This window comes from Haliotis rubra, unplaced genomic scaffold (assembly GCF_003918875.1).
Source record: "Haliotis rubra isolate DU_JTF1 unplaced genomic scaffold, ASM391887v1 Scf571, whole genome shotgun sequence".
NCBI classification, from domain to species: Eukaryota; Metazoa; Mollusca; class Gastropoda; order Lepetellida; family Haliotidae; genus Haliotis; species Haliotis rubra.
The window spans coordinates 434,518-462,455 of NW_025767270.1; the positions used below are offsets into that span (position 1 = coordinate 434,518).

The 27,938-nt window shown below is 41.5% G+C and overlaps 1 protein-coding gene and 1 long non-coding RNA gene across 5 annotated transcripts in view; both read left to right on the top strand.

Annotated features, from left to right (window-relative positions):
- The first annotated feature begins 2,291 nt into the window (after positions 1–2,291).
- LOC124254352 (orexin/Hypocretin receptor type 1-like) overlaps positions 2,292–27,938 on the top strand; it is a 74,186-nt gene continuing 48,539 nt past the window's right edge. For 2 of the 4 annotated variants that reach the window (XR_006892463.1, XR_006892464.1), the window contains exon 1: positions 2,293–3,196. Coding sequence is in view for 1 of the 4 variants with exons in the window: in XM_046688274.1 (XP_046544230.1) it covers positions 2,819–3,196 (378 nt within the window). In the remaining 3 variants the exon portion in view is untranslated. Of the gene's footprint in view, positions 3,197–27,938 lie in introns of all 4 variants that reach the window. The other 2 variants (XR_006892462.1, XM_046688274.1) reach the window with 2 other exon arrangements.
- Positions 5,625–18,231, top strand: LOC124254353. Its single transcript, XR_006892465.1, has 3 exons — positions 5,625–5,766; positions 10,124–10,127; positions 18,222–18,231. It is a non-coding gene; the product is annotated as an uncharacterized LOC124254353 (long non-coding RNA).

Genomic DNA, 27,938 nt, shown 5'->3' on the forward strand with positions numbered 1-27,938 from the left:
CGATGTTGCCAACGTTGCACAGTCGAAGACGTTTCCTACAATGCTGCTGGGTCTGTGACCTGGTCAATAGACTTGGAAACCTACGCTCAGTTCCCACTGCTATTGATGCCAAAGACGTTCTAGTCAAGGATTTGACACATAAATGATGTAACGTAGACTGGTATTTCTTATGTGAAAAGATTGCGGGGGAAAAGGATCTGGCATTGTGACTTTGTAAAGCCCGTATCCGCGTCATGACGGCTCGCTCTCACTGCGCTGTTGACACTCGTGGAAATTAACTGCTGTATTTGTTTTGTTAATCTGAACGGCAACGGACGAGAGAGAGAGAGAGAGAGAGAGAGAGAGAGAGAGAGAGAGAGAGAGAGAGAGAGAGAGAGAGAGAGAGACGGTGAGAGGGGAGGGCGGAGTTAAAGAGAGAGATTAGGGGGCAGGGGACGGGAATGGAGGAACTTTTCAAAGAGGTGGCAAGTCATGCATAATTGTCATTAAGTTCGCTTTAATCTAAATAATGTTTAACGTTGCAACGGTGTACATGTATGTGGTATGTATGTGTGTGTGTGTGTGTCTGAGTATGTGAGTGTGTGTGAGAGAGTTCTATATTGCTCTATATAATTATGATTTTGGTCCTTCCACAATAAATCACTCCTTAACTAAATTAGTTCCACATAATATTCCCCTGGGAAGACTCAGATTGACGAACGAACACAATTGAAGAACTGCTTACAGTGGTAACGACCCTAGTACCAGTGTGTGAGTGAGTAAGTAAGGTTTAACGCCGCTTTTAGCAATATTTCAGCAATATGACGGCGGAGGATCGAACGCGAGTCTTCAGCGTGACGAGCGGACGCTTTAACCATTAGGCTTCCCCATCGCCGCCCTAGTACCAAATAGGTGCAGCTACCTTCATCTGTAATATAGCGTCATTGGTTATAATTACCCTGTCATGAACACCCGTAGGCTACTGTCCCTGTTGAAACAGCTGGAGAAAAGTTAATTGATATATACTGCGTAATGAACATGTATTGACGTATGGTGTCATACATTTAACTCACATAGGTTTCCATCTATGACATGAGGTTATGTTAATTCCACTATAACGCTGTCGGCAACATTGACCCACTCTCTTCACAGAGTTGGCCACTGTTATCATATCTCTGTTGAATCATACAACAAGGCTAAAACGCGTGGCGTGAATTTGTTGTGGTGTTGTGCTCTGTGGCATTGAGAGATTTGGTTGTCGGCGTGATATCATTTTCTGTTGTTCCGCGGTTTTATCAGTTATGTTGCGGTGGGAAATGGTAGTTGTTATATTGTGATGCTCATTTTGAAAAAAGAAGATGATTATTGATATGATAGAGATTTAGAAATATGTTATCCGCATCTTACAATACCAGTACTAAGAAACATGATATCCACAACTCACATTACCAGAACTGGGAAACAGGATATCCACCACTCACATTACCAGTACTGGGAAACATGATATCCTCAACTCACATTACCAGAACTGGGAAACATGATATCCACAACTTACATTACCAGTACTAAGAAATATGATATCCTCAACTTTCATTAACTGTACTAATAAGCATGATATCAGCTTTTAACATTACCAGTACTAAGAAACATAATGTCAGCATCTGACATTAAAAGTACTAAGAAACTTATTTTTCACATTTAATATTACCAAAACGGAAATTACGCCACTCCCCAACTGAATCAACACATTACAAACTACATTTCGGATACGATTGACCCTTTTCCAATATGTATTTGTAGTGTGTAGATTATTCGAGCAGGCTACTCCATCTGTGCCATATTACGTGTTTGTGATATATCGAATACTCAGTATGAAAGCTGTATATTTCTCCCATCTGTTACCCAACCCAACAGTGTTTGGAAAAAAAGAGAAACAAAACCAGAACCTTAACAATAAAAAAGTAATAAACAAACTCATTATATTTCATTGAAGACATTTCAGGCAAAATAATTGTTTGCGACCTAAATATGAAAACAAAATTGGAACACACACCCCTCGCTCCGGCAACACGCATGTTCAAAACAATCGTGTTGTTCATATTGATCAAATCATGCTCTATGCAAAATAAGACCAACACGTTCCCGTTATGTGTGGGGGATAAGTTTTTAAGCAACACATATTCCGATCAATTCAATCATTACATAAACGTATCCTTTATACAGGCTCCTCTATGCTCTCACCACCTGTGGGCAGCCTATCGAACCAGTTTGTTGTAACAGAAGGCAAAGAAGATATCACGACTTTCAATCCCACTCGTTGGTCCCATCCCAGCACGATGAAATCCATCCTCATTGGACCAATCACAGCCCCAGACCGTCATCCCGGCATCTGAGGAAGCAGAAGAAGGCGACTGTATCCATTGGGTGCTGGGGTAATGTATGATAAAGCGCCAGTCTGCATAGAACAGTATTGAGCGAGCGTATTAGCAGTGTAGGCTTCAGCGAGAGCAGTGCGTACATTCTATTAGATAGTGTTCTGCCCAACAGTCAATACCTCATGGACTATTACCGTATTGTAGCAAATACCGTGTATGTGTGAAGGCTTGATTGCGTGTCCCTCTTTGGATTCTTAAATCAATTATGTGTTTGTCAAGGACCGATGCTTGTCAAAGTTTGTTGAAATGGTTACGTACGTGTCCGTTAAACAAACATTGATGGGTAAGCATTATTTGTTATAAAAGTTATACATATAGTTTTATAGCAAGGCCATATTGACTTATCATTTGGAGACCGGTGAATTTCTTTTGTTCGTGGAATAGAACGAAGCAAATCATTCCAAATGCACGGAAAACAGCATTACGATGAAGTGATTGAAATGATCTACCCGAACTCAACGCAGGATTCCTACAATGCTTCTGCTATTAACACAACAGAAGACTACTCTGAACTAGAATCATGGCAGACAAAGCCTTTCATCTGGATCATCCTCCTGCTGTCAACATGCGTATTCGTTATGGGTACTGTGGGGAACCTGTTGGTGTGGTTTGCGGTATGGAGGAACCACCGGATGCGCTCTGCGACGAACCTTTTCCTAGTCAACCTGGCTCTAGCGGACTTTTTGGTTATCTTGATATGCCTGCCACCTACTGTTATTTCTGATGTTACTACCAACTGGCCACTCGGACACGAGATGTGCAAGGCTATTCACTACTTACAGGTAAGTTGCTTGGTTTCTTTTGTCCTTGTTCTTAATATATGATTTATTGCCTCTGTCGATTCGTCATTACTGTCCGTTAAAAAGAAAGATGACGATATGTTAATAATGAGATAAAATTGTCGAAAAATGCTATTATGATGTGCAGATTAACGTCCATTAGTAGTGGCAGGATCCGCTGCTCCCTGATTCTCCTTGATAAAAATACGTCATCGTGTACCATTCGATGACTTGAGTCCATGGGAGTATTTTTAGCTGAACAGTCGAGATAAAGCCGATGAGACGGTACCCAAGTTTTGTGGTTAGTCAAAGTGGCAAATGCCTACAACTTGCGTCCTCCTGTGCCTTCTCCTGTATTAATTAGGTTGACACGTCGTTAACAACTTAACTACTCGTGGAAGCGCCAGTGCACACGGCTTCAACACTTAATTCGCTCCTTCTGCACATTTATTTAAAAGGACCTGTTCTGAATACGATGAATGGCTGACGTTCATTAAACGTAGGCACACGTATCTGAGGTGAAGTGAGGTGTGGTGAGGTGACGCGTGCTGAGGTGATGAGGTGAGGTTAGGTGAGGTGTGGTGAGGTGAAGTGAGGTGAGGTGAAGTGAGGTGAGGTGATGTCAGCCTTTGGGACGTGAGGTAAGGTGGAGTGAAATGGGCTCACGGCCGCGTTCACGATCATTGCACTTATAAAGCGACGTCATGCAACATGTGCTGGTGCGACCGAACGCCGGTGCAGGGTGATTCCATGCAACTGTGTTAACATGTAAAACACAGTAAGACACAATATACTGACTCGTCTTATTTCATATACGTCTAACGCAAGGCAAGGTAACAACAATTAGCATCTTGTAACTTTCTATGTCTTTTGCCATGTCGCGGCCAGGGATCGAATTCCGACCTTCCGCTTCCCTGGCAAACACCCTATCTATTGCACCACGGAGGTTATGTCCCACTTCTGTGACGACGCTCTCTCCATTATAAACGACGACAACGTGTATCCCCAAAGGCTTTTCTTTAACACTCAACACCACGTATTATGACCGAGAGATAGTTACAATAAGCGTTTAATTCTAACTCAAACTGAAGGATATAAATTTCATTTTCATGTTATTTCCTTTGTCAGATAGGGTTGGCAAAAGATCCTGTCCTGCGTCACAGTGGGATGTCAATCAACGCGAAGGATTAAACCAAAATTACGTTAAATCCCAAGCTTCTCATTATCGTCCACTGTTTATGTAGTCAGAAGCAAAGTCACAATTCATCCCAGTTTTATTCATTTCCCCAAGTACATGTAACGTTATGCTTTTATGTCTGAAAATCAATTTCGAGGGAAAAAAAGCAACTTTAGTTATTTACAGAACATAGTTTCATTATTCATGAAATCGTCTTACCCACTCTACAAATAATATGCCTTACTTTTTTTACTGTACATTTTTTTAGTCTTCTTTTATTCTTCTTTTCATTTTTTGTTTAAACCTGCATCAACCGCCTTACTGAGTAATAACATATTACTAATATAAATTATGGAGCATTATCAGCATTCAACCAGTGGGATTCGTATATACCTGCTCTTGGGTTCAGCAGCCTCGTTCTGCATCAGCGGACATGAAACTATTGCGTACTACAGTCTTGATTAGAACAATTCCCCTACAGCAAGTTTTAACCTTGATCCTCTTGAACACACACTTGGGTACTCGTGTATCTTCTTGATTGGTTCTGTGTCGCCGGAAGGGATATAGCAATTGTACTTATACGGACGGCACAAATGCACAGACAAACGGTGTTACGACCAGTATCATGTATTTCAACCTCTAATTGCTGGACATATCTATAACACCATTACAACTGATGGAGTTGGCCGTAGGGTTAGATTGTTTATTTGGAAGAATCCAATAAAAGCGTCCGGCTTAACGGTTCTTCTAAAGATCAGCATCATGTTTGTGTAGATCCTCCTAAAAATGATTGGAGGTGATGTGAGGTGAGGTTAGGTGAGGTGAAATGGGGTTTAACGTCGTACTTAAGAATATTTCGCTCATATGACCACGTGCATGCGTCTGTATGTGTGGCTGTTTGTACTAGCCCAGACTATAGTGCCAACTCACTGACTAGCATGAATACCCCACTCAGACTCCGAGCCGACCAGTCCTTGTTGTACCCATTACAGGCAGGCAGGGACCAACAAATACCATATTTTAACGTCTTTTGGTATGACTTGGCCGGGGATCGAACCCGCGATCTTCCGCTCTCCTAGTGGACGCTCTAATCACTACACCACGGAATCGGCTTCTGGGAGGTGAAATATGCTCGAATGACGACGTTCTTATATGATCCTTAGATGCATTACCCATTATTCCATGAAGCATAAATCCCCATACAGTGTATGGAGACAATGATGAAAATAACGTTATGAATAACAGATTCTTGTTTATTGCATAGAGCGACGTTTCGGTGTGGATCCGTACACCTTCATCAAGCTAAAGGTCATTCTACGCAATAGCAATAAGTTGTCATCCATAAAGTTGTTTGCTTCATTAATGACTCACCAACTTCCAGAATGCCGATCTAACAGTTAACAGGTGTAAGGGGAGGTCACAAGAACAAGATCTGTTAGCTTCTTCTGTAATGGCATGACAAGGTCATTAATCATGAACCTTCCCAAACTAAACTTTGCACAACAAAGGATAGGATACAAACTAGGCAAGATAATCCTTTCTAAAGAGAACTCTCCATTATACAATTTGGCCATAAAAATGTATGTTAATACCGACTGCAGTAAAAGCACAGTCTAAATATTGCCTAAGTATAGATCAAGCTGTCACATATTACCAAAGGGATTAACGTATTTAATATGTAACAAAACAACTTTTTAAACTTACAATCTGAAATACACAATTTAATTAAAAGGATCAACCGTTGGAATATACGTGAATAGAGCAGTCTGAAATTTGACACACTTTAGCATCTGATAAACACGTTTCATATATTTGAATGTATGTCGAGATAGGTGACCACCTGTTGAAATGGAAAGCTTTGGCAACAATGGGAACAAATCCCTTTATCGTCCGGGGTTATATCTGCCTTCTAGTCAAGCACGATTATACCACGACTCGGGGACAAAATCTGAACATAATTTCCCCTTCACAGATGGTGTAGTTTTAACAGCTATGGCTACAATACGTGTGGATTATGAGGCCAATCTGGGACAGGTAGGAGATGGTTCACAAGCATACCACATAGGCTTCTACCTGACACGTGGGGTATTGTTGGATAGGCTTGAAGCTCTAATGGTCATGAGATCGTGTGTCATTAACTTGTTCGCACTGTACCGATGACTAATGAGTTCAAGGACCTTTTGTTGTATATTTGGCTTGTATGAGTTGGATCTGGATATCTGTTAAATCACTTTGTCATCTAATATGAAAGAGGCACAAGGAATTGCACTTTATAGTCGTAACATTCACGTGCACGTCACTTGCGAATCGTATCTGAGAGTTGTGACATGTTATTGTGGTGGTGTGTGGTCCTATGCATAGATCCCAAGTCACAAAGCAGTTGAAGTTAAGCAACGTTACGCGCGGGGAGTCCTTGGATGGGTGACCGTGTTTGGCAGCTTGACTCCTGAGAGTTTCTAGGACTGAAGTCCTGCCCCATAATGAAGCACATGTGATACATGTGATCTCACCTCAGGCAAGTGAAACTGTTTTGTTCATGAATTGCCTCTGTTCACCCAGCAGTCAGTAGGTACCCGCTGTGAGAAGTCATATGACTGTAACGTACTAGCGCCTCACAGGCAGCTTGGGTTTTCCGGGGTAGTAATGCGTTAGCGCTTTGAGCAGGAACAAGTGCGTGGAAGCAGGCGCTTTATGAATAGCCAGTATTATCATGATTGCAATCCTAATCCATGGCCCCAACCGACATCCTCCTCGAGGAAATAACGAACAAAAACAATATGAAAAGCAATTCACCAACAACAATCAATTCAGAATCTAACATTGAAATGTGTGCATACGACGTTAAAGGGAGACTGTGCCATACAGTGTGGTGCCAATGCTCTGATTGAGTCTAGGCGTTGTTATTAATACCATGTGAGAACATGACAGTGTATCTGTATACTGACTGAGTTTGGTTTTACGCCGCTTTTAGCAATATTCCAGCAACATCAAGGCGGGGGACACCAGAAATGGGCTTCACACATTGTACCCATGTGGGGATTCGAACCCGGGTCTTAGGCGTGACGAGCCGACGCTTTAACCACTAAGCTACCCCACCGCCCTTCGCCCGTATCTGTATAATTAGGGATATTGTTAACTTCCAAATGGTATACACGAACACTCAAACGAAGAATTGTTTTTAGGGACAATGAATCAACATGTGTTACGACTGCCGAAATGAATCCTGTAGGAACACACTAAACATTGAACATTCATATCTGCAACAGTGAAACATCCTTTATTAGATCCAAATATAATTCTGTTGACATGTGTTGAAGCAGTCTCGAGTGTCAAATATTGGACAACAATTTTCGAATAGTGAAAACGAGCCTGGAGGTTGAAAGCAAAACTCAATAAGCGTTAACGAGCACGCATGTTACAGTAATCATGTCCCAAAGGACAACAATACGGTTTCGGGTTCCTGTCAATTCTCCAGACGAACACCAGCTTAGTGATATGAAGCTGCTCATCCCTTAAGTGCATGTTTCCAGCTACACGAGAAGCATTGCCCCAGCAATTACTCGCAACCACGATGATGATTTATGAGAGCTGCATATCTGATTGGATAAGACTGTCCTATGCGCTCCTTCCGTTACACATCGTGCACATGTTTGACCACACATAACGGGTTCGCACAGTACCGTTATCGGATTACAGAAGGCTACTATGCCTTGTTATTGTATTACTGCATTTTATTTAATAACTGATCTCAACTTTCGTAGAGGAATTCATCCAGTGGGTGGCGGTTCATTTCTGAATTAATACCCCTATTACGTTCAACGGCAAATGGCGTTTATGAAGTAAATGGGTCTAATTATTGCTATCTTCAGGGTTTCACATTCCTAACAGCAATGCGATGAGGTTGAACACGAACGAATGGTTTGGATATCGGTAAATTTGAACTGTAGGTGAAGCGTTGTTGTGATGAGAACGATGTTGTTTGCTATACGTATCTGAACAGTGTGTTTGAATGCTGGTTGGCCGTGGTATAATGATCACTCAGACGTTCTGTATGCACTGATGCCGACGTTGCCGTTAAAACGTGATGGGATGACCACACGAATTGTACTTGCATGTCCAGTAACGACGTAACTTCATTTACAGGTCCCATAGCATCCACTTGTTGAGTCTGCGCCGGAACAAATAACAAACTGTTTTATCATACATTTGGTGGTTGATTCTATCCACTTAGATCGAGCGGATGTGGATGAGGCACAGGTATTTGTTTGGCCATACATCTCTCTCTGTCTACATCTCGGTATAGCAAAACAGCTTCAGTGGCAGACAGGTATACAGTGATATAATGTAATGGTAATGGTAACCAATAGTCGCTTGATCTCATCCAGGCGATGTATCCCGTGGAAGCCAGTTTTGGTTGATAAATGCATTTTTAGTCTCAGAATTAAAGAGCGTTTATTGAACATGTGTTATATTACAAACTCACTTTCAAAATAGCATTCCACGACTCCAGCTGTATATGAAAGTAGACGCTCATTGCTCTCTTTGTGCACCTTTGCTTCAGTGTGATAACATTGGCCTCTGTAAAAATATGTCTTAAGTACCCCATGCATTTGACGAGCTTATATGAGAATTAGGCGATCATGTGGGCATTGTGTATCTAGTGAACCGTGGTGGATTAGCTAGGAACTGCCAGGATCCCTGGATTATACTCAATTATTTACAGTTGTATGATGTAAGTGCAGTTTCCATAACTTCACTGACTATATTTAATCTGCACTTCCTGATAAGGTTTGAAAGGTGGAGTTTTTATCCACATCAGTCGTTGTGTTCTTATGACATCTGAATGCAAAGCGGCCATGTGACCTAGGTGATGCAGCTTGACTTGCATAACTTTAACAGAACCACATACCAGCCAACGCAGAACACAGACCAGCCAACGCAGAACACAGACCAGCCGACGCATGGGAACACAGACCAACCAACGCATGGGATTACAGACCCGTCCATTCCTTGAATCACACATTTGCCTATGCATTGGACAACAGACAAATCAGTAGTACTTGGACCACAAATAGATCCGTACTATGGACCACAGATTAAACCTACAGATTTATCCATTACTTGCGTCACAGATCTACCTGTGCATTGGATCCGTCTGTGCTTAAGTCCACAGATAATCCGTTCCTTGGACTGCACGCCTACCCAAGCCTGGATCTACAGATCTACAACGTTAACCCCTGTATTTGGCGTCAGACCTACCCGTGCTTTGGACTGCCGACCCACATGTGCCTTGAACCACAAACTTGCCAATGCCTTGGACTGCAGAGCAGTGCGTACTTTGGACCACCAAACCACTTGTACCAACCTATGCCTACAGAACAGTGCGAGTCAACCGATTAAGCCGCTCCAAAAAAAATACAGCAAATCCTTGCATCATGTATAGTGTATTTATTTCCACGCCACTGTTCTCTATAAATGTTTGATGCAAGGTAAACATATTTTACTTCTATACACACATCCTTGAATTCGTCTACGTTTATTCAAATGTATTGTGCTCGACGATATTTGTGAGAGGAATATCTAGGGAAATGTTTGTAGCACTGTTTCATTCCACGTCCATCAAATATTGATGACTTTTGGGTCAAGGGAATTACTATATTTTAAAGAATAAATCGCTCCGTGGACAAAGTCCCAAGCGTATGTGTACCCTATCTTGGACTAACCAGATAATGCTTCTCATTGCTGACATATAGACTAGTACAATGTAATTACATCTATCGGCGCAGTGTCTGCCGGGAAGATGACAAATTGTCGTTATTTCATACCTTAGGTGGAGGACTTTATTCATAATGAACTAGTGAGTGTGGGCGAGGGATCAGTATTTCTTGGTTATGTATGAGGCATGCATCTCCCGTGACTTCCTGGTGCTTTGGAACACATAGAATTATCCGTAATTCGAAACAAGCTGAGTGTAAAGGTCATATCACACGTTAAAGCTGCTTCAATATTAAAGGTCTGCCGAGATAAACTATACATTGAGCTTCTTTGGATATCAAATATATCAACTATCAGGGACGTGCCGATACAAAGCTGGGATGGTAATGCATTCTCTCAACTGATGCAGCTTGCAAACAGTAGTCACTCGTGCGTTAAGTGTGCTGTATCGTATCTTGGAATACATTGCTACTGTTACTCTCTGTTAACATATTCAAGTAATCGCATTTATCGATTTACGCATTTCATTTGGTTAGACGATAGCTCTCCAAAGCATTTTCAAGCAGAAAATATTCAAACTTACGTGGTTCAAATTTGAACTCATACCATAACCTTTATTCACTAAACAACAAAACAAACACGAAACGAAATACGACGCCGTCAGGCTGTTTGGATACACAGACAACTCCGTGTGGTATTTGTATATTTGTTTCAGTGTGTCTGATTTGTATATTTTGTTTGGGCTTTTTTTTGCCATTTTGCATACCATAGGCTTACACTTCAACAATGACATCAACCATATCCGATTTTTTGGTTGGAATTTTAAGTTGTAATTTAAGACTGAGCTGTTTCGGTTCTTTGTTTAAATATCCAATTAAACGTTACATCTTTACAATACAGTTCTTTAACCCTTTTATGGGTCGGTGGGGTAGCCTAGTGGTTAAAGCGTTCACTCGTCACGCCGAAAACCCGAGTTCGATTCCCCACATGTGTATAATGTTTGAAGCCCATTCCCGGTGTCCCCGCCGTGTTATTGCTGGAATATTGCTAAAAGCAGCTTAAAACTAAACTCACTCACTCATTCTCTATATTAATTAATCTGGTTTAAACTGCAGTGATATTTGTGGCACCCAATAACCCTAGCAGAGCCTGGTTCTACTCATCTGTTTTCTTTACGACGCTATACACGATGTAAATACACACCATGGAAGCATGACAGGTCCTCACAGCTGGTAACATATGAACCACATCTTTGTAGTCATCATATTCTTCTCGTTAGAGATCATAGGCGTGGAGGTGGGTTTAATGACATCCCCACGGATGCAGATGTGTTTGGCACGCTTCCCACAAATTAATGGCAACATAAATGAAGGAATGTGCAATGGGAATAGCTTTTACGCATTAATATTCGCATAATGCAGGTAAGTCTTCGACGCAAACCTGTCATCACTGATTTTCTGTAACCAAGTCATGTAAAATACCGTTATTCCCAGTGGAATCTTGATTCTGAGAATACTCGGGATGGTTATTTTCTGGTGCTGATGTTCATGTTATGGGGAAACATGTGCAAACCTTGGAAGCGAAGGAAAATTATGAAAATAACATGAACAAGGTGGCAGAATAATTGAATTTTGTTTGATGCCGCACTCGGAAAAAAATTCAACTGTGTTACGGTGGCACGTAAATATAGGGTAGATGGCAGGCAAAACACAGATTGTACGTTCCTTCATCGACTTACAATGACATGTAAGCAATCGAGTAACTATGTGACTTAGATTACCTGATCTTTGTTTCGCCAACTCTTTCTCTGATGCTTGAGGTGACGTACAAAACAGAGTGAGTGAGTGAATATAGTTTTACGCCGCGTTTAGCAATATTCCAGCAACATCACGGCGGGGGACACCAGAAATGGGCTTCAAACATTGTACCCATGTGGGGAATCGAACCCGGGCCTTCGGCGTAACGGTACAAAACAGAAGACTGGGACGATGTCACAATGTGTATTTTGTACTTCCATGTTGTGTGGTGTCTAGTACGCAAGGAGGCCGGGTGGCCCAATCGGCTTGCGATTCGCCGTGCAGAGGTGAGTAGATTGGCCTCTTCAGAAGTCTGTGATTGTAGGTTCGAATCCTGCTTCGCCCCTATTATGGTTTTTTGGTTTGTTAATACCATAACAGTGGTCACAGGTTTCGCCATAGTGCTTATTTCCCTACCTTATTAACCTGTTACGCCGTGATGTGACGTAAATATTGATCCCACTCACTCACTCACTCACTCACTGTAATCCGAAATAGTTCTCCCCAAGCCTCTTCCTATGAATTACCCTCACTAGTAAACACAACAGCATTCTCGGTATTTACATCTCACAAAGCTTCTAGTTTGAGAGCATTTACGTTGGTGATACAAATCTGGTGCTTCCTTTGTAAATCACTTTTACCTATTCATACAGTTTCTAAATATACATTTTCATTCAAATGAACAATTATGAGTAAGTTAAATCACCGGTCGATACTAAACATTGGTGTTCACTAGAGTGCAACGGCTAACAGTTGAACATTGAATTGTTCGAGCTCCTTATGATCACGTTGGTTAACTGCTTTTCAATTGCCGAGTCATTAATGTCGACAAGCCATATACAATGAAGGTGTGCTACTTTTATGGTCAAGAGCGTGCAACGGAGATTCCAGCGTCGTCCTGTGACAACAGCACAGTGTACTTAGTATCAAACAGTACAGTGTACACGTACTTAGTATTAAAATTGTCCTCCCATTGGAAGAGGTTGCGTTAGTGTACAAGAGGTGTCTTGAGCTCTTCCTGCATTGATTTTCAAAATAACGTTGCTATGACGAGAATCAAATGCTAATCAGCTTGAGGTTATCTGCAAAGATTTTAAGAAGTGGTCATTTGAGATTCAATGTTTAAGCATCTATCCGTAATTACCTTCCTCGGACCATCAGATATAGTGAAAGAGTGAATTTTACGTCGCTTTTTTGAAAAATTCAGCAATATCAAGGATGGGACACCACAAATGGGCTTCATACATGTCTGGACTCAAAGCCAGATCCTCGGAGTGACGAGCGAACGCTTTAACCACTTGGCTGTGTCTCCGCCTCGCATCATATAGAAGCACCAGAGGTTCAGTAATGGTTCTTGAGCATGACTGGGCGATAGACTACTGTCATCCCAGTCCGCTGGAGCTGTATCCTGCTTTAGCACAAGGGTGAAACGTTTACTGTAAACAGTTAGTCAGTTGATGAATATGTCAGTAAGTGGTTGTTTGTTATATTGGTTTAGTCGGATCCTGCTTTCGTATATCTTTGACATTTTTTTACTGTACTGCTTGAAAACATATTTTTCAGATAGTCAACGTATGAATATGTCTTAAATTGGGTGTTCATATATTTACCTTATCATACTACCTTTGCTATTCTACCCGTGAAGATCCGCGATATATTTGGTCTTCAGTAACCCATGCTTGCCGAAAGGGGCGACTAACGGGATCGGGTGGTCATCGTATCCCAATTGCGTAGATCGATACTCATGATGTTGATCACTGGATTCAATTATTTACAGACCGCTAAGTGCGGCGCTAGCCAACCAACCAAACAGCCTCTACCATTCACATGGCCCTCGACAGGGTAGGCTGGCATTCTGTTTCGCTATGCAGAAAGGCCTTAACCAGGTCGAATCCAACGCAGGTGACTAGTCTGGATCATCGACGTGTTTCTTCTCTTTGTGTGAACCACCTCAACCTCTTTGAACCTGTTGCCCTTTTAAAACATTTTGAGTGAGTTTAGTCTTATTCTGGTCCTAGAATTATATATATGTTCCCATCACCTTGAAACACTTTATTTCAATACATACTGGTATCCCTGTAGATGTAAACTTAACCTCATCTGATGAAACTGGGCAGTGGGCTAGTGGTTAAAGCGTCCGCTCGTCACACTGAAGACCCGGGTTCGATTCCCCACATGGGTATGTGTGAAGCCCAATGTGTGAAGCCCATTTGTGGTGTCCCCTGCCGTGATATTGCTGGAATATTGCTAAAGGCGGCGTAAATCCACATTCACTACTATTCCACATGTGATGAAGCACTTCTCTTGTAGTGAGTGAGTGACATAGTTTGTTTTTACGCCGCTTTTAGCAATATTCCAGCAATATCACGGGGAGGGACACCAGAAATGGGCTTCACACATTGTACCCATATGGGGAATAGAACCCGGGTCTTCGGCACGACGAGCGAACGCTTTATACACTGGGCAACCCTACTGCTCCCCTTATCTTGTACCAGCGTGTTATGAAACAGTAGCTGTAACACAATCTCAGTATCTAAGCCCTGACATCCCTTCTGATCTGTCACTGGTGACACATTTCTGCAGCGACGTTAATGCTTCCATTACGGCGTTAACAATTCTCTCCTGAAACAGCTCACTACATTAAAACACAACGCTCAAAAATGGAATAAGTGGGTTCTGCTATTTCCGACAGCGCGATTCCAACAATAATGGATACTAACAGAACATATGCGACAAGCGGCAGACATAGGCGGATGGAAACGTACCACTCTCACAGTCCGTTAATCTGAGGGATTACCGGTCGGTCGTTGAACTACCATAATTACACGGTAATTAGAGACTCAGGAATACAAGACACAAGGGTCTATGAGACATGATTCTCCAAAGAGATTTTCTTTGTACTCTGTGCCTGCTCCTTGTCTCTCTCGATTCCCTTATGGTACTCACCACAGAAAGAAACCAACCGGAATGGTTCCATTGAATCCTCTTCTAACCAATGCAGAAAGGTTTTTGGAATTTCCAGAGGTTCATTTAATGGACTGGAGAAAAGCATCCTTTCGTCAAAAATTGTACCAGCCTCATGTTGCATACCACTTAAATGAGATAGTGTGATGGGTTTAGTAAACTTTTATGGGACAAATGGCACCTTGCCATACCTTCAGAGAAATATTGGTATCTCGAAGATTTTTTTACTTTGAATCGGGTTATCCGTTGTTCGGCATGACGATAAAAGATTATTACGTTGTAAAGAAATCAATAGGAATCAAAATATAGCTGTATAAAATTATATTGTAACGAGATTTTGGTGGATTAACCCGGTATTGTTCATTATGTATTATCACGTTCCGAATGGCTAAGTAATTATAGGGATGAGCATGTTGAATTGACCTTAAAGTAGGTGTAGATAAGTTACAGTTGAATATTCCGACTATATTCGGTTGCATTCTGTACAACTTATACATGAGGATAATGCATGCCAATGGCTAGTTACACTCAGTAAAATCCACCACCTTTCACTTCTTCGCTTACACCCATGCTTAACTTTAATTGGACGCAACTTCTCGAGATCAGTATTCTACAGTATTGCATATGAATTAATCATGTATGCGTTGATGTACGAAATCGCCTATATACTATATAGTGGCATACGTTTAACATTAATGATATTGGCCTCTAGATGAAGTGACGTTGTAGAAGGAATTAGACAACTTGGTCTAAATTATTTGACCATTTAAATGCAATAAATTGTTTACCACAATGAATAGCATGCAATGACCTGTAATTGCTGTTTATTAAGCTCCTAAGGAAGATCTATTCCTACCAGATCTCTGTCCCTATGCTACCTTCAATTTGATGACTACATCGTTATGCCCGTTCCAATGAGTAGGTGAGAACCCGTCACCCATTTTTGCATTTAAATCGATATTACACGGTGGAAGGGTAAAAATGCAGATTTGTTGAAATCCCAAGAACACTCCAATCCAAATCCCAGGCTCTTACACCCGCGCTCTCCATTGAAGTGATTGAGGGCCTATTCTCACTTACCGTCTTACGACGGATTGTCCACGAGATTAACGGCTGTTTCCGACGTGACACCTCTCACACAACTAAAGGAATCTTGCTCGAGGGATTTCTCACTAACCTTTAGGGTTTTTGTACAAATGCCCTTGGAAAATGCAGTTTGCCGTGTCTCTCCTTTTCAGTGCTGTCGGTGCCGTTCAGGCCACATTTCGGCTTTTGAATCCACTTGAAAGGTGAACGAACCTTACAGTCAAAAGCTGTGTTTCTGGCACATAGTAAGCACATGGGGATATTGAATACATTGATGAATCTTGACGGTTCAAGAAGGGTAGGCTGTGATATGGGTCTCTGTAGTGATGCCTTTTACTTGAAGGACGTGGAATGAGATCCATTGAAATCCATCTCTCTTCTGAACAGTTCACCATCTGGTATCGTCATCAGAGGAAAAGCACTTCCAACCTTTCTTGTCATGTGAACGATCTGATGTGAAACATCTGTTACAGTTTCCGTGACTTCCCTTATTTACTGTTACGTGCAGAGTAATAGTAAGGCTTGCTGAGCACATATTTTGTATCCTTTTGCGGAAGTATCGGTGTTATTATGGTGTATTTGAATCTGTATTTGCTGGTATGAACAACTTCTATAAAGTAAATAACATTTAAGTTGTTCGTGTTTTTTTGTGCTCGTGCATCGCTGTCAAGTTAATTATTTTAGTGATGTAATTGTATAATATTGTGATATTTTTGTCGATCTGAGGCAGCCTTCGAAATAATCGCCGGCCCGGAGGCCCAGCGCCGGTTGTTATTAAATATTTGCAGGTTCTTGTGGCCTTCAGTAAATTATCTCTCTCTTTTTTTACTGGAATCTTTCCCTTGTTTTCCTTATGAACGTTTGGGAACCATCCATGATCCATCATGTTACGATAGCTTACAGTTTCACGCCCTGGTATTTCAGCGCTAAAATAAAGCGCATGGGAATGTCAACACCAGTCTTTAACAAATAAATCGTCTCTCTGCGTCATAGGCTTCGCTAATTGATTTTGTAGAAACGGTGTGAAACTGTGTACAGTGTAGTCTATTTTGTTTCTATTGGTTTGGCTTTAACAAAATGGGCCAGCAGATTTCATTCAGGGCATGTAGATTTTAAAGCCTGCAGGCGCCAGCAGGCCCTGATGGCCAACTGGCAAATTAAAGTATTGCAAACACTGGTCTGCGGTGAGTTATGATATATGAGTATTAGTCAAATATGACATAGTATGGTACAGTATGACAAAGTCTGACACCAGTATGACGCCACTATGACGCCACTATGACCCAATATGACATCCTACACAAACGTGGCAGTATGCCACTAGTTTAAATTGTTCGTGGTAATGGCGACAGAATGGGTGAGTGAGTTTAGTTTTACGCCGCAAGATATATGGACATTTGAGTAACCATAAGAAAGTGAATGAGTGAGCAATATTCCAGCTATATGGCGGCGGTCTGTAAATAATCGAGTCTGGACCAGACAATCCAGTGATCAACATCATGAGCACCGATCTACGCATTTGGGAACCGATAACATGTGTCAACTAAGTCAGCAAGCCTGATCCACCGATCCCGTTAGTCCCCTCATTCGACAAGCATTGGTTGCTGAAGATCAATTCTAACCCGGATTTTCACGATTGACACGAGGAGGCATTAGTGTGGCAAATATGTTGTAAACCCATAAATCATCACTATGCGCAATGTTTATACAGACAGAATCACGTGGTATCTCAGAATATTGCAGCAACGCTAATCAGGATGGTACCTGTCCCAGTGTCCCGATCCTGATTACCACGATCCATGGGTTCTGAGACTGTGAGGGGAAATTGGGTTTAACGTCGTCAAGTATTTGAACTAACACGTCCATGTGGTGTAAGTGTTTGAATATGTTTCATAACACGCTGGTAGAAGAGAAGAACTGACCCAGTACAGAACACCATAGTGCTTCATCACATGTCCAGTAGTAGTGAGTATGGCTTTAGGCCACCTGTAGCAATATTCCAGCAATATCACTTCGGACGACAGCAGAAATGGCCTTTACACATAGAACCTACTCGGGGAATCGAACCACATCTTTGGTGTAACGAGCGATCTTTTTTCACCATTTGGCTACCCCAAAGTCACGTACATATACCCATCAAAAGTTTAGACTTATTTAAATCAATCACTATATGTTATAGGGGGAAACATCTGCAAACCTTATGCAGATTAATTGCACGAGGGCCATGCATCAAATTGCTGAAAAGCATGTGCAAATATCGTGCATGTGAACAGCTGCGTTTGGTGTAAAGTTTTGATAAAAAAAAAATCGCCATTTTTCACAGAGTTTCATCATTATATTGAACACATGACAATAAACTTTTCAACGTCACGAATTTATTTTACAATACATCAGCTCATGGATAAACAGTTCCTTTAAACTGTATGGGTTATTTTACAAAATCTAGTTCAGAACAGTTGACTGAAGTAAGTGGCTACACTAGTGAGTCTAAACTTTTGATGGGGAGTATATGTGTGAGGCAGTCTATCCTAGTTTGGACTAATTCTGCCTACACAATGCTATGGTTGTGCGTGTGCGTGGGCGCGTGCGTGTGTATTTGCGTGTGTATTTTTGAGATGGCGGAGTGGGAGGGGGTGGTGGTAATGGTGTTGGTGGATGTGTGAATGTGAACCTGTACTAGTCAGGACTAATGCTTGTTTTATTATCCCATTAAGAAAACATGCCTTTGTTTGATACGGACACCCCACTCAGACACAGTTTACTGACACCGAACAGAAAGTTCTTCTTTTATTCCTTTAATGCCGTACGCCTGACAAGTACCATCTTTCAACGTATTTTGGTTTCACGCGTCAGGGGATGGCAGAGCTCACCTTCCGCTCTCAGGACAGACGCTCTTTCCACCAGACAGAGGTCATTCCTGGAGGGCCCTTCTGATAATATATACTTTCCGAAAACAAATATCATCTTCTGGTCGTATTGGTTTTTCTGTTAACCTATGATCTGGATGGACATGGAATTGCTCTTACGTATACTCAGACGACCATGTTTGTTACTCTCAGTGGCATACACAGTACCAATGACCAACAACGTCTGGAAGAGAATTGTGTCTTAGTAATGGACGTGGGTGACGTTGAGAGGTAGCACACATCTCGTGTCACTCCTCAGACGTAATGTGTGTGAATTATATATGAGTCCGAAGGTATATTATTTCATTATGACTACGTTCTGGCAATAGAGAGTGTCAGTTCACATTGTGACTGAGAGCCCGCGTTGATAACGGCTCGGTACTGCAACCATGCTGGGCCCCCGTGGGACACCTTCAATTCCACTAATACATCCTTGTCATTGCGGTAAAAGGACTGTTTAATTGGGGCCATCTTCGGGTGTACAACAATTCGGAAGACATTAAATTGTTTGAGGAGGTTAAACCAATGATTGCTTAAATATTGAGAGAATGGTATCGATAGTTTAATATGTTTATTGATACAGACTGACAGCTCATGCCATCACGCCATAGACGGGAACATATTCTTCGACGTTATATCCAGCTAAGGTTTTAGGAACACAATACACAACAGTTTTGAAAGAACTTTATATTGAGCTCGTTTCGGGCGAAGGCATCAAGTTTAGAGAGGACACAACTTACTGCCGGATGTCGCTATATATTTTCATTGTTAGTAAGTCTTTCACAGAGTGCAAACGTAACTTTAAAGGCATTTTGTTCATTAATATAGGCCTCTTTCAGACACACCATCGTCAAAATGTTGTAACAAATTCTGCAAACAGGAAAGTCTGCAGGTTTTCATGAATGCGGTTCATACAATTACTCTTTATCGGTAAATATTTCTAAATTAATGTGACGTCATCGATCACGTCATCGTCTGTGACGAGACAAGACATAGAGTATTTCCCAATTAACACAGTGCCGATCACCACGGCACGTCATCAACCACGTCGTCGATGACGTTGCCTATGACGTTGCCAAGGACCTGGTGTCATCGTATTTTTCACTTCGTTTATGAATTTTCGTATGACTGCATTGAATCTTTCTTTTCTTGTGGCAAAGTGAGGGATACAAACAAACCAAGATACATATTTTAGGAAACATCTGGGTTTTATCTAATGAAGGGGCGATGGGGTAGCCTAGTGGTTAAAGCGTCGGCTCGTCATGACGAGGGTCTGCTTTCATTTCCCCATATGGGCACAATGTGTGAAGACAACTTTTAGTGTAACCCGCCTTGATAATGCGGATTTATTGCTGAAACCCGCGTAAAACCGTACTTACTCACTCGTTTAATACATCTGTTTACATCCAGCATTTTGTCAGCACAAAACTGCAAATCACAATCTTTTAACTCTATTGATAATGTGCTGCTTTATTGCACAGAGAACAGGCATGAAAGCGTTTTCGGTCGGATTACAAATATATTTTGATTGGAACAGCAGGGGAAATGTTCCCAGTTCCCGTCAATGCTGAGACTCAGCATGCGGTTATTGTTAACAAGCGTACATTTGACACGGTACATCATGGTTCTCTTAGAAAATTGAATGAAACACAACTCACCCCCAGGATTCCTTTCACGTATCTGTTTTCCATTTCTCGGTCAAATCAAAAGGAATTGCAACTGATTTGGGACACTCATTCTTGGCAGTGGTATTAACCGTTATATTGTGCTGGTGACATGGGGATACTTTGTAAATTAATTTGTCTTTTAATAACTGAATATAGATATGGAATTTAACTTCGGTTAAGTTTGAGGGACTCATCCTCGGTACCCAGGGCAATATTTTCCGTTCAGTCCCTGTTACAGTTAGTTGCGCTGTTATGCATTGTAAATGCAATGGGTTGAATGGCGCCATGAACAGAAGTACAGTTACATCACGGCGTGTATGTTTAGTGGGGGAGGAAAGCCCGGAGTAACGCACGTCCGACCGTTACCATTTTGGAGAAACCTGAGGGGATCGTGCTGACAAAACTTAGAGACATCAGGCCGATCCGGGATTCGGACCTGTAAACATAGGTTTCTGGAGTGCACTGTCGAGGATGCGAATTTCGCAGCTAACTGCGACGCCTAAGACAGCATGATCAAATTTGCTCCGGCACCAAGTGGAAATTATCATGCAATTATTTGATAGCGTATTGATTTATATATTTTTTTTAATTCCTACATTTGTGTAATTGCGAGCATCGGTTCAATTTAAATGAAATTAAAACAAATCTGTGACATCGATCATAACTTCTGTCCATCGCTATACGATAACTATTAGAATCGTGCTCTTGACGACAGAGAGCAATTCTGATTTCGGAAAATAAATCAGAATTATACTTTTCAATGACGATATCGCCCTTCAAGCAATTCTGATTTTAATTGACAGCTTTCTCTTTACTTAATAGCACAAAGGTCAAAGATTTTCCAAGCGTGGGCACTAATTCAATAACTCATACGGTTACTCGTCAAGGTGTTTAAATCAGAACTAATCAGTGCATGGATATTGATTTTGAAAAAATCCGTGTTCGAGCAAAGAAATCCCGCTTTTTTGGCAGTTGAAATTTACGTAAATACATGTTACAAGAACTAGTTTTACAAACGGTACTATGTTATCAGATTAAGATAATAATTACCTGACAAGCTCCCCTTTCGGGGGCGTGGGTGTAGGGGAGACGGTATTGGTCTCAGTGTAACCTTGGAGCATGGAGCAGGCATGGTGAGTGGGCGGGTGCATGTTTAGACATATGGTGACAGGGTGAGTTGTGTTTTACGCCATCTTGAACAGTAAGTATATTATATATTACATATATAATAGTGGAGGAATTCAACTTATGTGAGTCTTAAGCATCTAAAGGTTTAGCAAACTTTAGTGAAACCTACCAGGATGGGTATGGTGCTGGCAAACATAGTCGAGACGAACCGAGTCTCGGACCTGTCGTAATTGCGTTCTGGCGTCAGTAGACCCTCCTGCAGTTGCCTACTAATTATGGCCGTTCCGCTTTGTCGAGGGAAATTGTAGCTCAGACTCTCCATTCGCTTGGTCCGTCGAAGGATGCTAAGACTAGGAGTGAGGAACAGATTTCTGAAGTGCCAAAACAAACGCAACTCTGCAAGTCAAAGTGGGCCACTATTCCACCTTATATCATACAAAACACAGAAATATAACATACATATTTTAACATCCGTTTGATCTTGCTTGTCGTAACACTTGTTGAATATGGAGGTCATTGGTTCATAATGAAGGCGAATCTGTGATTAAAACCGACGACATAACTGAAATGCTGTTCAGAGCTGCGTAAAAGCCAAAAATCTAACCATCAGACCTTGGCCCCGTTTCACAAAACTATCGTAGGGCTACGACTGTCTGTGATACAGTGTAGGAGGTGCGACAGTCGTAGCCCTACGATAGCTTTGTGAAACGGGTCCCTGGTAAGCATCACTCCAACCATTCTGAGATGAACGCATGACGACATCGCAGATCTGCAATTCCTTGAGGACGTTCTGTTGTATTAACCACGGCCTGCGAGCTGACACAGCAGACACGGGCAACGCTGAGTTTCTAAAAGATTCCATCCGTGGGCATTGGTGTTGACAGTTCATTCAGTCAATTTGTATAGGTGTGTGGTAAATATCGACTTTCTTCACGGTCGCCCTGATGAATCATTTCAAGGGTTTGACTCCCACTATATGTTTCGCTCTTGATGAAATCGGTGTTGCTTTTAACGGTATATTTCATGTAGAATGTCTGACATTTCTTGGAATATTTGAAAACATTTCCGAGCATTTCTTTTGTCTTCATATTTCAGATTGTTTCAACTACCTGCAGATCTAACTCTTAACTTTGTGTTAATAATGTGTAATATATATTATTAAACTATATACTATACAGAATTAGTTTTTGTCTGAATAATCATGAAGGAATTTGTCAAAAACAAAATATAAACTGAATGTGCTCTTTGATCAACGATCTCGAATTTCGCATCCAGACTCATGAAATAAACTTGTCCCTAATCACGGTGTCTTCCGGGCAAACTGAACATCTAAAAAACCAAGGAAATTGCCTGGTCCCCACACTTCTCGGACACAAAGGGTGGCAGATATTAGAGGAGAGGTTCATGCCCGATGGGTTCCAAGCATCTTGATACTTCATATCTACTTTAGCCAGCAATGCCTACTTCCAGTTTAAGACAGTGGCGGTTCTAGTTGTTGCCTCATGAATAAATGACATGGTTTCGTCTCGCAGCGTTTATAAAACACTTTGTAAGAGGCTGTTAAATCATGGTGATATCACGACTGTGAAGGTTTTCACTAGAATTGTGCAAGTGAAAACATCAGCAAAATAATATGATGAACAAATCCACTACGTTTTCAGATCCTTGAAGTGTTTCTTAAACGGGCCATCTTATAGGATGCACCACATGACTGTTTGTTTTCTTGCGATGCTGAACCAACACTACAAACATTGTCTTGTGTATTCTGGAATATCGATATATGTTTCACGTCGTGGCTTAAATCTACAATATTTCATAGTAGCGTTATCGCGTTTACATGGTGCCCCCCCTCAAACTAATGCAGGTAACGAACTACTGATTTGGGCTTCAGCCTTAAAGAACATAAACACATAAAAAATACCCATGCTTTTCTTTGTTGTGAACACGAGCTTACTGTAAATGTTATAGATTACAAACATTACATTTGTTACATAACGGAGCTCACAAGGCCGTGTTTAGAATCTGAATTATTCAAATCCTTGGATTTCCCCACACAGTTTACCACAGCTCACTAACATTGATTATATTCAAATACATGACTGAGGAAGTTCCTCTGGGAGGCGGTGCCGGTTATTCAAGTATCTGTAGTTGGATGTTTGGTGCGCAGTAAGAAAGCCTGTATCCTATGAAATCATTACGTGTGATTAAGTTACAATGTTACACTTATACGTCTTTGGTTACCCACGTCCATTAAACAAGAACATCAATCACTATTACGCTGAATCCCCTGGACGAAGCTTGGAACCGAATCACGTTACCTGTCTCTCTTATTTAAGACTGATGTTTACTTTTAGTGGCTTTGGTAAAGACGTATGGCTCTTAAAATCTGAAACTGAACTGGTCAACATGTGTAAATGTGCATTGGTGCAGGTTTGGTTGATATGTTGTGAGATCGTCCGCCAATAAACCATACAGTTACCTTGGCCCATGGGTGCTGTGAAACGTCTTGGGGTGAAGGAAAGTGGTTATAATGTATACTTAACGATACTGTTTGACACCCGCATGGAAACAGTACACGTATTGGAACCTTGTAACTATGTCAGTGAACACATAGGGCTTGCAACTCTATAGTGACCAGCAATAATTGGAACCAGACTGTTTTGCAGACGTATAAGATGCACACAGACACAGCGAGAAATTATTGTCTGACGTTTTCTATTACCTTTTCTAATGTAATATAGATTAAATGCATACAATCCCTAAGTTTCATATTGGCTCTATGAACTAGTGGAAATAGAAGAAGCGACTTCGAATTTCAAAATAGACATATACATTCATATAATAACTTTGAAGTTATATATTTATAAATTCTTCTGAAGTACATTGTCGGCAACAAAAGTATAACAAAAGTAAAAGATGACAATTAAATCTGAAAAGGTATTGTAAGCGTTATCCGTTACCTGACTGAAAACAGTTGTCGGATAACTGCAAACATAAGGTTCAAAACACATCCACAAGATCAAACACATCACCATCGAATAACCATTTTTATGTTTATTTTAGCTGGCATCTAACGTGAGTGTGTACGTTCTTTTGGCCGACAGTTTAGTGCTTGGAGAGCTCGTGCCTAAAAGACAAAGCTTATGGCACGCCGGCAAACTACAATCGATCAGCGATCCGCAGCACGATGCCTCTGAAGAAGCATAACATCGTGTCAGTTAATGGATCTATTGGTGCCATCCGGAGGGGTGTAATTGCTGTAGAGTCGATTTATGAGTAGGGGCACAAAATGATCATTACTGGTCTGATACTTTGTGGGACGTGTTCGGATTTGGTGGGACAATGCGTTAAAACCCTCTATACCACTTGCGAGTTATATGTCATTGGAACAATACCTTGTAACGTACTGTACATCCCTAATGAGGAGTGAAATGGTTGTTCTTGTTTTACGCATTCGAATTTGGGGCAAATGTCAATATATACTTCTAAAAAGAATCAAATTAAAATCAATAAGATATATGGACATTTTAGTAACCGCAAGAAAGTGAATGAGTGAGCAAAATTCCAGCTTTATGGCGACGGTCTGTAAATAATCGAGTCTGGACCAGACAATCCAGTGATCAACAAGAGCATCGATCTACGCAATTGGGATATGATGAGAAACAAAAGTGCATGCTTGTAGCTATTGCATTGGATTCTAATTAAACGTCTTGTGGACAGGTTGTTGGGTAGCCTAGTGGTTAAACCCTTCGCCGAAGGTACGGGTTCGAGTCCTCACACGGGTGCAATGTGTGAAGCCCATTTCTGTTATGACTTGACGAATAACATCCGTGGATCACATCTGATGGTTTCCTTCAGTACTTTGTCGATACCCAACATGCCGCTATGATATCGCTTTAAAGTATGCAGCGGACTCAAATACATTTCACTCACTCAAAACCATGGGCTAATTGGCATATGTCTCTTATGTTTTGGAAAAGACAAGGTATTTGCATAAAAGACAACCGGGGCTAAAGTAATCGTCAAACCTTCTTTGATTTTATTTTTGTTAATCTCAACGTAAATGTCTTGTAGGGTGACAACCATTACAAACATATTCCTATGCAAATGATTTCAATCACACCCTTTCATCGCAAGCCGTCTTCATCAAAGATCTGAACGAACCACGTGTCACTTCCAAACCAATACAGCCATTGTAATGAATGACCAGCCATTTATTATGGTATGCCCATAGTATAAAAGGTATTACGTGAATGTTTTCAGTGTGAACAGGACGGGCTGGCGTTTGTGTCGACAAAAACAGAAATCCGGAAGATTGCTTCAAATGCTTCATAAATAAACAACCAATTAAACGCCTGTATTTGCTTGAGAGGGGCTCGAATGGTGTTCTGAAACGCGATCGTACAATGACGCTGCAGCTGCCTTTGTTATGGGTCAATCAAAGGATTATCGAATTTCAGACTACACCTATAAATTGCCATTGAAACGGGAAGAGTATTCGGATGCAGCGCTCACCCGGGTTGGCAACCCTTATTGGCGGATCCGGGACATACGTGACAGTGAAAACAGAATATGTTTTTCGTTCAATAACCTAGAATGTAGTGAGTGGGCGAATGTGGTCATTTGCCGGTTTTAGCTTTATCCTTGTAATGTGGCTTGCTGTTATATGGCGCCGGTCTGTACATCATCGAGATGGGAGCAGATGAACTAGCTAGTGATTGATAGTACGAGCAACGGTTCTCGTGGTTGGGGTCCAATGTTTTTATCATCGAGCCGGACCTACTGTCCATTCAGTGTTCTCTCACATTTATATTACGTATAACACAGCGAGCGACAGCTAAACTGGCCATTTTATATATAGTATTCCAAAGTTCGGATTCTAACCCGATTGTTGCATAGGCATATTCAGAACCCAACTGTAAAAAAAAGCATGGAAACATTGGGTATTTCTCAATCATTTGTCAGGGGAAGCCCCAATGGCGAGGAGTTCCCGTGAAACGTGGACAAATTGGTTAGGTAGCATTGTCTTTTCCACGCTACCTTTAAAAGGCGCCTCTTGATTTCCCCGGTGATCTGGCCAGCTTTCGTTTAGGAGCAGGGCGCTGGGGTAGCCTAATGGTTAAAGCGTTGGCTCGTCACGCCGAAGACCCGGGTTCGAATCCCCACATGGGCACAATGTGTGAAGCTCATTTCTGGTGTCCCCCGCCGTGATGTTGCTGGAATATTGCTAAAAGCGGCGTAAAACCAAACTCAGTCAGTCAGTCAGTCGTTTAGGAGCAGGAAGAGTCCAATCACTCAAGACATGATTTATATGTGAAGAATGATCCGTTTCAGAAGTACCTTGAGACGGCAAGAAAACACCTGCTGTATCATTAACAATACTATCTGTACAAGAAGATCCACTCGAAGACATCCTTCTTTCAGGCAAGCATTCAGAGTATGCTACATTGACTACTTTGATAAAGATTATCGCACCTGTTTTGTGCATGAATGGAACGGGCTGTCACTCCGCTATCCATCATCATAAGTGTCCATATCCATCACCATCTGTTACCAAGACTACAGTTACACCTGTTAATTTAACCATGACTTGTATGCACTGTAACGTGCCTCTTTCCTAAAACCCTAGTCTGCCATACAGACCCTGAAACAAACATATCCATGAACGCCCATGCAAGTCTAGATTTCCCCGGGGATCCTTTTCACCACAATTCATTTTTTATGATTTTTTTTCTCTGTAAAATATGTTCATTTCAGAGACTAGATGTTAGTCCACTAAAACCCAGAACGGCTCTCTTTCTTGGCGGAAGTGATCTTGACCTTCAATGACGATGGTTGGGACCGTTTCAAGAAATGGCGGTATCATGGTGTGAACACATAACATTCCTCGGGAGAGAATATTTGGTTGGAGACGGGATATTTAATTGCTCACTTCTTGCCTCTTTCCTTTCATAATTTGATTTTACAACAAATCATTTGGGGTTAAACTGTTGCCTTTCTCCGATTTTATAAGCAGCTGTGGCTGTATCATGGGTATGTGTTAATGAATCACTGTCACTTAGTGAGTGAGTGAGTGAGAGTTTAGTTTTACGCCGCACTCAGCAATATTCCAGCTATATGGTGGCGGTCTGTAAAAAATCGAGTCTGGACCAGACAGTCCAGTGACCAACAGCATGAGCATCGATCTACGCAATTGGGATACGGTGACATGTGTCAACCAAGTCAGCGAGCCTGACCACCCGATCCCGTTGGTCGCCTCTTACGACAAGCATGGGTTACTGAAGATCAGTTCCAACCCGGATCTTC